Source organism: Oryctolagus cuniculus, chromosome 12 (genome assembly GCF_964237555.1).
Source record: "Oryctolagus cuniculus chromosome 12, mOryCun1.1, whole genome shotgun sequence".
NCBI lineage: Eukaryota > Metazoa > Chordata > Mammalia > Lagomorpha > Leporidae > Oryctolagus > Oryctolagus cuniculus.
The window spans coordinates 66,403,346-66,415,890 of NC_091443.1; the positions used below are offsets into that span (position 1 = coordinate 66,403,346).

General features: G+C 44.3%; 1 protein-coding gene and 1 pseudogene across 7 annotated transcripts in view; one reads left to right on the forward strand and one right to left on the reverse strand.

The window, feature by feature from the left end:
* The window catches only part of TP53BP1 (tumor protein p53 binding protein 1), a 109,209-nt gene that overhangs the window by 25,519 nt on the left and 71,145 nt on the right, over positions 1-12,545 (reverse strand). For 6 of the 7 annotated variants that reach the window (XR_011380882.1, XM_070054092.1, XM_070054090.1 and 3 more), the window contains 3 exons: positions 11,973-12,176; positions 8,998-9,055; positions 5,615-5,707 (listed from right to left, as the gene is read on the reverse strand). Coding sequence is in view for 6 of the 7 variants with exons in the window: in XM_070054092.1 (XP_069910193.1) it covers positions 5,615-5,707; positions 8,998-9,055; positions 11,973-12,176 (355 nt within the window). In the remaining variant the exon portion in view is untranslated. Of the gene's footprint in view, positions 1-5,614; positions 5,708-8,997; positions 9,056-11,972; positions 12,177-12,350; positions 12,496-12,545 lie in introns of those variants that run through there. The other variant, XM_051822443.2, reaches the window with a different exon arrangement.
* Positions 3,690-4,325, forward strand: LOC127483741 (ubiquitin-ribosomal protein eL40 fusion protein-like; annotated as a pseudogene).

Here is a 12,545-nt window from a genome sequence, read left to right on the forward strand (position 1 = left end):
AAAAAATAATAATAATAATAATAAGAGACCAAAACTAACACATGTGCTTTCTCTCACGGCATTGATGCCCTGTGCTGCCTGGGGACTCTGCCAGCACGAAGCTCATCACTACGTGCAGCCCGTCAACTCTGGGACACACCAACAGCCAAAATAAACCTCTTTTCTTTAACTTGTCTGTCGTACTGTATTATTACTGAAAGAAACCGAGACACCTTGTCAATTAACCAGAAATATTATGTGTGGAGTCCAGGCTGCTCCACTTCTGATCCACTTCCCTAATGCACCTGGGAAAGCAGCGGAAGATGGCCCAACTCCTTGGACTCCTACAACCACATGGGAGACCCAGAAGAAGCTCCTGGTTCCTAGCTTCAGCCTGGCCCAGTACAGGCTGTTGCAGCTATTTGGGGAATGAACCAGCAGACGGAAGCTCTCTATTTCTCTCTCTCTGTAACTCTGCCTTTCAAATAAATAAATAAATCTTTAGATAGATATAATATTTTTCCCATCACTGGCTATGAGCTCTGAAATCTGACACAAGAAAATGAAGTAAACAAGAATCTGTAAAGTCCATATTAAAGTCACAGACAACAAAAGGCAGCTTTTGAAAGGAATCAATTAGGTCACGAAGTCGTCTCATTTGGCTTTATGAATGGTTCCAACATTCCTTAACTGAGTCCTTTCATTCATTCTAAATACTATTTATCCTCACCCGAGTCAATAATTTCAGAAGAAATCCAATCTGTGAAAGATAAAACTGCAGACAGGATTCTGGTTTTGTCAGCTATACTGGTATATCTACATCTAAGCATTTCAGAACAACTTGATTTTTCAAAGACAGTTCATGATACAGAACCCATTTCTTTTCACTAGCCTTCCTATTTGGGTATTAGTTATTTGCTTATTTATTCCATAAACATTTATTCAGTATCTCCTATAAGCCAGCTACCACAGTTTCTGAGGTCAATATCCTTCATAATTTTCTAGAATAATAAGGTCCAGATTAATTTCAACCAGCAGGGTTACACAGAAACTTGCCTTCTTCATCTTTATAGGTCAAATACAAGGGCCAATGCTGTGGCGTAATGGGTGAGGCTGCTGCCTACAGTGTCAGCATCCCATATGGACACTGTATGTGGGCAGCTCCACTTCTGATCTAGCACCCTGCTACTGTACCTGGGAAACCAGTAGAAAATGGCCCAAGTCCGTGGGCCGTTGCACCCACATGGGGGACCTAGAGGTGGCTCCTGGCTTCAGGTCAGTCCAGCTCCAGCTATTGTGGCCATTTGGAGAGTGAACCAGTAGGTGGAGGAAATCAATCAATCAATCTCTCTCTCTCTCTCTCCTTCTCCCCACCCCCCTTCCTGCCTCTGCCTCTCTGCAACTTTGCTTTCCAAATAAATAAATCTTAAAAAACAAACAAACAAAAAAAAAAACAAGTATAGGCATACTGGTAGAAAGTGGGGTAAGCCACTGCTGGGAAAACCTAAATCCCACGCTATTTGAGTCCTGGTGCCCTGACCTCTGGCCCAGCATTCCTACTAATGTAGCTGGGAAGATAGTGGATGATGGTTTCAATACTTGGATCCCTGCCCCCCAGATGGGAGACCCAAATAGAGTTGTAGGTTTTGGCATGGCTCAACCTTGACTATTGCAGTCATTTGGGAAGTGAACAAGCAGATAGAAGATTTCTCATCTGTCTCTCACTCCCTCCATCACTCTGCCATTTAAATAAGTAAATAAATCTTTTCAAACACACACACCTATTGGCCAGCGCCGCAGCTCACTAGGCTAATCCTCCACCTGCGGCGCCGGCACACCAGGTTCTAGTCCCGGTCGGGGTGCCGGATTCTCTCCCAGTCGCGCCTCTTCCTGTCCAGCTCTCTGCTGTGGCCGGGGAGTGCAGTGGAGGATGGCCCAAGTCCTTGGGCCCTGCACCCCATGGGAGACCAGGAAAAGCACCTGGCTCCGGGCTTCGGATCAGCGTGGTGCACTGGCCGTAGCGCCCATTGGAGGGTGAACCAACGGCAAAGGAAGACCTTTCTCTCTGTCTCTCTCTCTCTCACTGTCCACTCTGTCAAAACACACACACACACACACACACACACACACCCACACCTATTAACACAGGATTTAATATAAAATAGGTGCTTAATATATGTACTTTGTTCTCTGAAACAATAAACTGTAAAAATCTACTCATAGATAAAGTAAAAACAATCCAATGAATTTTACAGCTACACTATAGCTACAGAGAGCCAGAATAACGATAAAAGGAAGGCAGGAATTTTACAAAGCAGTTAAGATAGTATCAGAGTGCCTGAGTTAAAGTCCCAGCATCACTCTGATTCTAGCTTCTCGCTAATGCAAATCCTGGAAGACAGCAGGTAATGGCTCAAGTACTTGGATCCTGCCACTCATGTGGGAAACCTGGATCGAGCTCTGGGCTCCTTTCAGCGTGGCCCAGCTTCAGCTGTTGTGGGCATTCTGAGGAGTAAACCAGCAGTTGGAAGATGTCTCTGTCTCCATCTTTCAAATAAAATCAAAATTTTTAAAATTTTAAACACTAAGACCACTTATGAATTTCCATTTTGGTTCTGGGTATCACATTTTACAGGCATAAACTTAAACATACCCAGAAGACAAAACCAAGGGCATTATGGGCCTATGAAGAAGACTCAGGTTCTTGAAGAATATGGTAGCGTGGCCGGCACTGTGGCGCAGCGAGTTAACGCCCTGGCCTGAAGTGCCAGCATCTCATATGGGTGTCTCAGCTGCTCCACTTCTGATCCAGCTCTCTGCTGTGGCCTGGGAAAGCAGTACAAGATGGCACAAGTCCTTGGGCCCCTGCACCCACGTGGGAAACCCAGAAGAAGCTCTTGGCTCCTGGCTTTGAATTGGCCCAGCTCTGGCCGTTGCGGCCAATTGAGTGAACCAGCAGATGGAAGACCTCCCTCTCTCCTCTCTCTGCCTCTCCTTTTTTTTTTTTTTTTTTGATAGGCAGAGTGGACAGTGAGAGAGAGAGAGACAGAGAGAAAGGTTTTCCTTTGCAGTTGGTTCACCCTCCAATGGCCGCCACGGCTGGCGCACTGCTGCCAGTGCACCACGCTGATCCGAAGCCAGGAGCCAGGTGCTTCTCCTGGTCTCCCATGGGGTGCAGGGCCCAAGCACTTGGGCCATCCTCCACTGCACTCCCAGGCCACAGCAGAGAGCTGGCCTGGAAGAGGGGCAACCGGGACAGAATCCGGCACCCCGACTGGGACTAGAACCCGGTGTGCCGGCGCTGCAAGGTGGAGGATTAGCCTAGTGAGCTACGGCGCCGGCCAATAAATCCTTTTTAAAAACAAGGAATCTGGTAGAGGTGCTGGCACTGTGGCATAGCAGGTAAAGCTGCCACCTGCAGCACCAGCATCCCATATGGGCACTGGTTCAAGTTCCAGCTGCTCTACTTCCCATCCAGCTCCCTGCTGGTACACCTGAGAAAGCTGTGAGGAATGGCACAGATGCTTGGGCCCCTGCACCCACGTGAGAGGCCCAGAGGAGGCTCCTGGCTCCTGGCTTCAGACCAGTCAGGCTCCAGCCACTGCAGCCATTTGGGAAGTGGGCCAACAGATGGAAGTTCTCTCTCTCTCTCTCCACCTCACTCTGTGTAACTCTGCTTTTCAAATAAACAAATAAATCTTTAAAAAAAAAAAAAAAAAGGCAGAGTGAGCATTTAGCAAAACAAACAGGAAATGAAAGATTAGATGTAGCTCACTGGGACAAGGTAACAACATCTGACTCATAGGTCCCTGAAAGGACTGAATGGGATATGCTGCCTTCAAAGCAGCCTGGGGGACTGCCGCCCTCTTTCTCTTCAGTGACGCCACGATGCAGATCTCTGTGAAGACCATCACCCTTGAGGTCGAGCCCAGTGACACCATCAAGAATGTCAAAGCCAAAATCCAAGACAAAGAAGGCATCCTGCCTGACCAGCAGTGTCTGATTTTTGCTGGCAAACAGCTGGAGGACTCCGCACATCCAGAAAGAGTCCACCTGCACCTGGTGCTCCGCCTGTGAGGCGGCGTCAGAGCCCTCCCTCCGCCAGCTGGTGCAGAAGTACAACTGAGACAAGATGATCTGCTGGAAGTGCTACTACCACCTGCACCCCTGCACCGTGAGCTGCCGCAAGAAGTCCGGCCACAGCAACAACCTGCACCCCAAGAAGGTCAAATAAGGCCCCGCCCGGCGGCCCCCACAGCCTCAATAAAACTTCCCCTTCATTGACTGGAGCATAAAAAAAAAAGCAGCTTGTTACAGAGACTTTTAATAAAAAAAAATAAAAATAAAAAAAGGCAGGAGAAAGCAGGGGTCATCTCCTACTTGGCAAGAGCTGACCTTGTCTAGATAGACAAAGTAAACAAAGCATGAAGAGCTCTTCAGGGCCTGCTCTGCTGAAAGAGAAAAGGGGAAGGTTCTGAGGTTCCTATATTGTTTAGTTCAGCCTATCAGAACAAGAGATCAAAGAGGAATGTGAAATAGAGTTCTAACTAAGAGAAACTTAGTAAATATTTGCTGCAGCTGGTGTCATCTCAGGAACCCTAACTGAACTGAGACTATGTGGTCATGGTCCAGGGAAGAGCTAAGGATTAGGAGCACCAGGAGACCCATGAGCAGCTCCTACCTCCTATGAGATGTCTAAGTGAGCACATACATAAAATACTGAGCATAGCAGATGTTCAATCAACAGAAACTGCTGAAGAAAAGCAATCAAAAGATTCAAATCACTTTCTATATGCACCGAAAATTCATGTCTGAATCTTTAAGATATCGAACATATCAACAGCCAAGCAACAATGAAAGTGAATCACAAGCCAGATCATTTCAAAATCAATCACCATTGTTTCCCAGTATTAAACAAGCTTATACATTCACCTCATGCTGCAGTCTGAAAGTGTGCCCACCCAAAATCCCTAACCTGAATCATAACCTCCAACGATGGCATGAGGAGGTGGGGACTTTGGAGACAAGAAGGTTATAAGGGAAGAGCCCTTTCAAAATAGACCTCAGAGAGCTCCCTCACTTCATCTACCTCATAGGGACAGCTGTTTCTGAACCAGGAAGCAACCTCACAAGATCCCAAATATTTAATAGCATTTGTCATGATATCTCAATTATGAATCCTTCCAGAACATGTCCCTCAAATTAAAAATTAAGCTCAAGCTCACAAAGTAATAGCAATACATATTAGATTCTGGAAAAAAAAATTCATAAATTAATGTACCCCAAAAGAGGTTACAAAAACCACGCTCAGGGCCAGCGTTGTGGTGCAGCAGGTTAAGCGACAATCTGCAATGCCAGTATCCCATATGGGTGCCAGTTCAAGTCCTGGATGCTCCACCTCAATAAAGCTCCCTGCTAATGTGCCCCGTAATACAGCGATGATGGGCCCCTGCATCCACATGAGAGATTTGGATGAAATGCCTGGCTCCTGGATGGGGCCTGGCCTAACCCTGGCCAATACGGCCATTTGGATAGCGAACCAGCGGATGCAAGATCTCTCTCTCTGTCACACTCCCTCTCTTTAACTCTGCCTTTCAAATAAATAAATAAATAAATAACTTAAAACCATGCTTACCGGATGGGTGCAGAAGGGGAATCTTCACTTCGCACCTCATCCTCTTGCCGACCTTCACAGATGCAGCTAAACACAGTCATGGTCTTCTGGGGACTAAGATAATAAATGAAAGGATTGTGTCATGTTAGTTTTCAAAGAAAAGTACCTCTACAGATTATCTTTCTAGGCACCAAGGAAGTAAAATCCTTCCTCTGCAAACAAAATTCCAAACCATCACACCAAAACACCAAATATTCCTATTTGTTTTATATTAGCACAAAAAAAATTTTCAAGGAAGATTCACAGAGAAAAAAAGATGGACAGAGGGCTATATTAAATTCCAAAGATGAAATCAGCAAAATCCAGAATATAGAAAACTACAGGACAATAATACAGTTCTTTCCAGTGATAATTTGCAAGGGGGAAGAAAGGAAGAATGGGGGACTTTATAGATTTTAAAAGACTTAGGAGACTTTAAGAGACATATCAGTCCAACACAATGTATGAACCTTATTTGGGTCTTGATGTAGTCGCAGAAATCTGAACACTGAATATTTGATAACAAGAAAAAATGTCAATTTCTTAAAAATATGTTAACAGTAAGGTGGTTAAATTTAAATAAGAATTCTTGGGGCAGCTGTTGTGTGGCTTAGCTACAACCCACGACACTGGCATCCCATATAAGCACCAGTCCTAGTTCATGCCTGATCCTATGCTGAACACTGCAGCCATTTAGGGAGTAAAGCAGCAGATGGATGCGCTCTCTCTCAGTCTCCCCCTCCCCCCTTCTCTCTAATGTTGCCAATTCAAATAAACAAATCAATCTTGCCAAAAAAAAAAAAAAAAAAAAAAAAAAAACCTTGGGTCCAGTGCTATGGCATAGCAGATAAAGCCACTGCCTGCGGTGCCGGCATCCCGTATAGGTGCCAGTTCGTGTCCTGGCTGCTTCACTTCCAATCCAGCTTTCTGTTGTGGCCTGAGAAGGCAGCAGAAGATGGCCCAAGTCCTTGGGTCCCTGCACTCATGTGGGAGTCCCAGAAGAAGCTCCTGGCTCCTGGCTTCGGATAGGCCCAGCTCTAGCCGATGCAGCCAATTAGGGGGTGAACCAACAGATGGAAGACCTCTCTCTCTTTTTCTGCCTCTCCTTCTCCCTCTGCCTAACACTTTCAAATAATAAATAAATCTTTTAAAAATCCTTTTATTTTAGAGATAGCATTTAAGTATTTAAGAGATAAAATGATATAATGCTGGAACTATCTTTAAAATAATACCATAGGAAGGGGAGTGCTGGAGTATTTATAAATGAAGACTGGCCATGAGCTGGTCATTTTTGAAACATGGAGGTACTCTCTACTTCAAACTTTCCATAAATTAACTGAGAAATAAGGCAACTGCAATTAATCTAAACAGAGTTCAGACAATACTTAAAAGCCTCAGCAAAATGCACTGTCAGTGATTTCCTATGGTGGACCCAATAGTAAAATGAATTGTCAAAACATTTAAATCTAGATTCCCATATACAAAGTTTTCTTGACAACACTACCAATGAATATCCTGTTACCCCATGATCCATCATCCCCACTGTCTCTTCAAGTTTTCACTTACTTTTTCCCTCCTTACAGTCACCCCTAAGGCCTGAAGAAGCTTTAGCAGCACATGCTGTACTCTCTTAATGTGCATGGAACAGACTCAAACAAACTGTGCCTGCCAGACAATTCTGAAGTCAGAGAGATCAGACACAAACTCTACTCTTTTCAACCTGTGAGACTGCAAGATCCTTAAAGTGTCTTCTACTGAGTTAAGGACACTTGAGTACTTCTCTTCCAGTTTAAATGTGCAATTTAAATGGGAAAATGAGACCAATTAAACTAAAACATAGCTAAGAACAGATCAAAGGATTCTGAGGGGGCTCAGAAATCTACAAGTCGGCATCACAGTTAGCCCATCAAGTTTTATTTGAAATTTTCTTTCATAGCTCACTAGGCTAATCCTCCACCTGTGGCGCCGGCACACCAGGTTCTAGTCCCAGTTGCTCCTCTTCCAGTCCAGCTCTCTGCTATGGCCCGGGAAGGCAGTGGAGGATGGCCCAAGTGCTTGGGCCCTGCACCCGCATGGGAGACCAGGAAGAAGCACCTGGCTCCTGGCTTCGGATCAGCGCGATGCGCCGGCCGCAACAGCCATTGCAGGGTGAACCAATGGCAAAAGGAAGACCTTTCTCTCTGTCTCTCTCTCTCCCTGTCCACTCTGCTTGTCAAAAAAAAAAAAAAAAAAAAAAAAAAAAAAAAATCTAAAATCTAAATTTCTCTTTAAAAACATAAAGATATAGCAACATTATGTATGCATTCTCAAAAGATGACCACTGGCTGGAGCTGCACAGGAGCACACCCTGCACTTTTTTTTTTTGTTTTTTCCTTTTTGACAGGTATAGTTATAGACAGTGAGAGAGAGAGAGACAAAGGTCTTCTTTCTGTTGGGTCATCCCCCAAGTCCCCCAAATGGCCGCCACAGCTGGCGCTGCGTCGATCCAAAGCAAGGAGCCAGGTGCTTCCTCCTGGTCCCCCACGTGGGTGCAGGGGCCCAAGCACTTGGGCCATCCTCCACTGCCCTCCCGGGCCACAGCAGAGAGCTGGACTGGAAGAGGAGCAGCCAGGACTAGAACCCAGTGCCTATATGGGATGCCAGTGAGCCAGGGTGCCGGCCTGGAAGCACACCCTTCAAATGGGGCACACAGTAAGCTGGCTGTCCTCCTCAACACTCCAGCAGTCTTGCAACGGAGCCTTCTTTACTTATTCATGTACCTGCTTACTTACAAGCCTCTGATTCAAGAATCCTTGCCTGTATTTCAGTGTTGATAGTGTTTTCATATTGGATTCTCATGCCAAAAGCAAATGAAACAATTCCCTAACAGCCACCAGATGGCAAAGCTGCACCACCAAAACCACTCAGGATGAGGTTATACTCTTCCCGAAAGCATTAACGGCATTCATGACAAAGCAGAAATAACGGCTCAACATAGCAGTCTATCTGGCAGGCAGAGGATAAATGGCTTGAGTCTGTGCTGCCTAGGACCTCCAAAGGAACAACATCTATAGCTCTCTCTTGTAAATCCTTTATTACCCCACCAAGCACAACAATCTCAGTCTTGCAAAAGAAAAAGAGGGGGAAAATAAAAAGCACTCTCACATGAACAAGAGGAAAGATCTTTTTTAATGTCTTAGTTCTAACTATAACAAAAGCCTCAGTGGACTTAGAAGCATTAATAAGAAAGCCTATGATGAATTCAACACAAAACTAAATCCTTTATGCTGGAGTTTCAGGTTTTTTCATTTGTTGATAAATAATCTTCCCCTCCACTACCAGTAGCTTTATATTAAATTCCTCTAAACAGCAACTGCTCCGGTTACCTGGCAACAGTCTCAGCAACAGCAGTAGATCCATTTTTTCTTTCACTAGTTGCAGGCTCTGAATAAAAACAAAAGCAAGAACAGAAAGGAAAGAGAAACAGAATTCAGTTAGTACCACATCTCAAAACCACTACCCTGCTCTATTATTTTTTACAACAAATAACAAAAAGAAAAAAAAAAAAAAAACAAGATTAATAGGTGAATGTAAGATTCCTTGTAATTTAATGGCCCAAGTTTCTCTTCTACCAACCATCTTTCAAAATTCTTAGAGCATATGAGTGAAAAACATGAGTTACTGAGCAGCACACTTTAAAATGAAAAATTTCTACTGAGTCACAATTCAACTCTTCTTGTACAAGAAGCAAAAAATATATGAAATAAATACAAAATAAAATTTTTATATTTCAAAATCTAACATCATAAAAATTTTAAAAGCCAATTAAAAATTTAAACTCCTACTAAAATATGTAATAAAATATTTTAGGTTGATGCACAACTTCTTAACGAAGTGCTTCAGAGCAGATATTTTAAAAACACAACATTTTCAAAAAAGAATCTGCAGCAAAGAATTAAGAGTAATACTGAAAAGAGTACCATATTCTCACAACGTCACTATTATCAAGAGATTAAAATTTTTCATTAGCAATTTATTCCAGCCTTAGAGAAAATAATTTAAGATTTTTTATTTATTTGAAAGACAGAGTTACAGAGAGAAAGAGAGATAGTGATCTTCTATCCGCTGGTTCACTCCCCAGCCGGCCAGGATGGCTGGAGCTGGGCCAGGCAGAAGCCAGGAACTTTTTTTAGGTCTCCCAGTGCATGTAGGAGCCCAAGCACTTGGGCTGCTTCTGCTGCTTTCCCAAGCACATTAGCAGGGAGCTGGACTGGAGGTGAAGCAGCTGGGAGCAGGAGGGTCAGGAACTGGCATTCATTTGGAATGTTGGCATCACAGGAGGAGAGGCTTAACCTGCTACATCACAATGCCAGAAAATAATTCCTAACTATCCTTGAATGTGTCTACAATTTCATGACCCAGTAGAATCTACATAGTCCACCAAGGAAGGAGACAGTCTGAAGTTCAGTAGCTAAGAACTCTGGCTCTGAAACAGCAACCTTAGTTCAAGCTAAGTGTAAATTACTTTGTCATTGTTTCCTCACCAAAAGAAAGAGATGGGGTATGGATTTGGCCTAGTGGTTAATTAGCATGCCTGTTAACAGACTCCCTTGTCACTTATCAGACACCTTTGTCTCCTGACTCCAGCTTCCTGCTAATGAAGACCCCAAGACACAGCTTCTCAAAGTGACTGGTTTCCTGCCAACCACGTGGGAGACTTGAATTCCTGGCTCTAACCCAGAGGCACTGGAAGGCAGTTGCAGGCATCTGGGGAGTGGACTGGTGGATGGAATCTCTCTGTTTCTCTTTGTCACTTTGCTGCTCACATGGTTGACAGGGGCCAAAGAAACTGAGATAGGAAGCAGAATCACCAGCACTCTGATATAGGGTAATGACATCCCAAATGACAGCTTAATCAGTTGAGCCATGATACTGTCCCAGGATAACTTTTGTTTTTAAATAGAGATGCTAGGACATCTCTCTCTTTTTTAACGATTTGTATATTTGTTTGAAATACAAAGCCCAGAGAGAGAGAGAGAATCTTCCATCTGCTGGTTCACTCCCCAATGACTGCAACAATCAGGGCTAGGCCAGGACAAAGCCAGAAGCTAGGAGTTTCCTTTGGTTCTTCCATGAGGGTGGAGGGGCCCAAGCACTTGGACCATTTTCTGCTGCCTTCCTACGCATATCAGTAGGGAACTAGATCAGAAGTGGAGCAGCTGACACTTAAACTGGCACCCATATAGGATGCCAGTGCTGCGGCTATAACCGCTGAGCCACAGCACCATCCCAGCAGGATAACTTGTAATAAATACTTTATCATTTCATTTTTATGGTGGTGCTCCAAAGTAGGTATCTTGTATTTCCAATTTATTTATTTATTTTTAAGATTTAATTTATTTGAAAGGGTGAGTTATAAAGAGGGAGGGAGGCAGAGGCCACAACAGCTGGAGCTGGGCCAATCTGAAGCCAGGAGCCAGAAATTTGCAGGCAGCGGCTTTGTGGCTTTACTGGCTATGCCACAGCACCGGCCCCACCTGATCCTTTTAAGAGAGCAAATCTGCCAGCGCTGCGGCTCACTAGGCTAATCCTCTGCCTTGCAGCGCTGGCACACCGGGTTCTAGTCCCGGTCAGGGTGCCAGATTCTGTCCTGGTTGCCCCTCTTCCAGGCCAGCTCTCTGCTATGGCCCGGGAGTACAGTGGAGGATGGCCCAAGTGCTTGGGCCCTGCACCCCATGGGAGACCAGGAAGAAGCACCTGGCTCCTGGCTTCGGATCAGCGCAATGCGCTGGCCACAGCGTGCCGGCCGTGGCGGCCATTGGAGGGTGAACCAACGGCAAAAAGGAAGACCTTTCTCTCTGTCTGTCTCTCTCACTGTCCACTCTGCCTGTCAAAAAAAAAAAAAAAAAAGAGAGAGAGAGAGCAAATCTGATTGTATTACTCCCACGCCTAAAAGTCTTAGACCTTTTATATCCACTAAGAAGCTGATCAGAATCTGGTCCCTAGTTTGCAGTCAATCCCTTTTACCTTTTCTACGTTTTAGTTATAACAAACCAAACAACCTGTTATTTATGCAGGAAAGAGTCAATATAAATCTATAATTGAGTCCACAATCATAAATTTCCTACCCTCTTTATTTACATAGGTTTAATCCAGAGATACAGAGAGACTATAAAATGGAGTATTTTCAGTAGCATGACAGGGACAGGCTGAAAGCATAAGATTAAACATATGAGAATAAGACTTTACAAATATATCTATAACTAAAAAAGTATCACTCGTTATAACTAGAAGATAATTAATACTTCCCAGATGACCTGAAGCTACAAATTACCCAAGAGTAATATAAAATAAAACTTACTTTCCAGGCTAAACTGCAAAGACTCTTCACTTGCCTCAGTTTCAGGACTGACCAGTTTCATTCTTAGGCACAATTTATCATCCATTTCTGGGGCAGCCCCAGAATCTCTCTTTCCACTCCCAAGTAGAGGATCATTGGTCTCCACCATGCTTTCAGACATGACATCACTGGTTGCTATGGTGCTTTCTGGATAGTTGCTAATGCCTGAAAAAAGGGAGGCAAGGAGGAAGCAAGAAAGAACACTAAAACACAAACATGAAAAACTGCATTTTAAAATAATTAATTTGCCTGTTTGGCTCCACAGCTCTGCAGGACTGAAGGGGGTTCCTAGGATAGATCCTGTTACAAGTATCAACAACTACGAACTAGTATTGACACCTGGTCTTAAGAAGAGCAACAGGATTCAGTTCCACTTCTGCATCTGGACAAAGGATGCTGCATGAGCCCTCAGCCAACCCACATCTGCCAGCATCAGGCATAGGTAGCAGGAGACTCCAGACGGCATGACCGTTACCTCCCAGCACTGACTAGAGAAAACAAACAGGTTAATGTAGCTGCTTCAGGGAAGGAAGC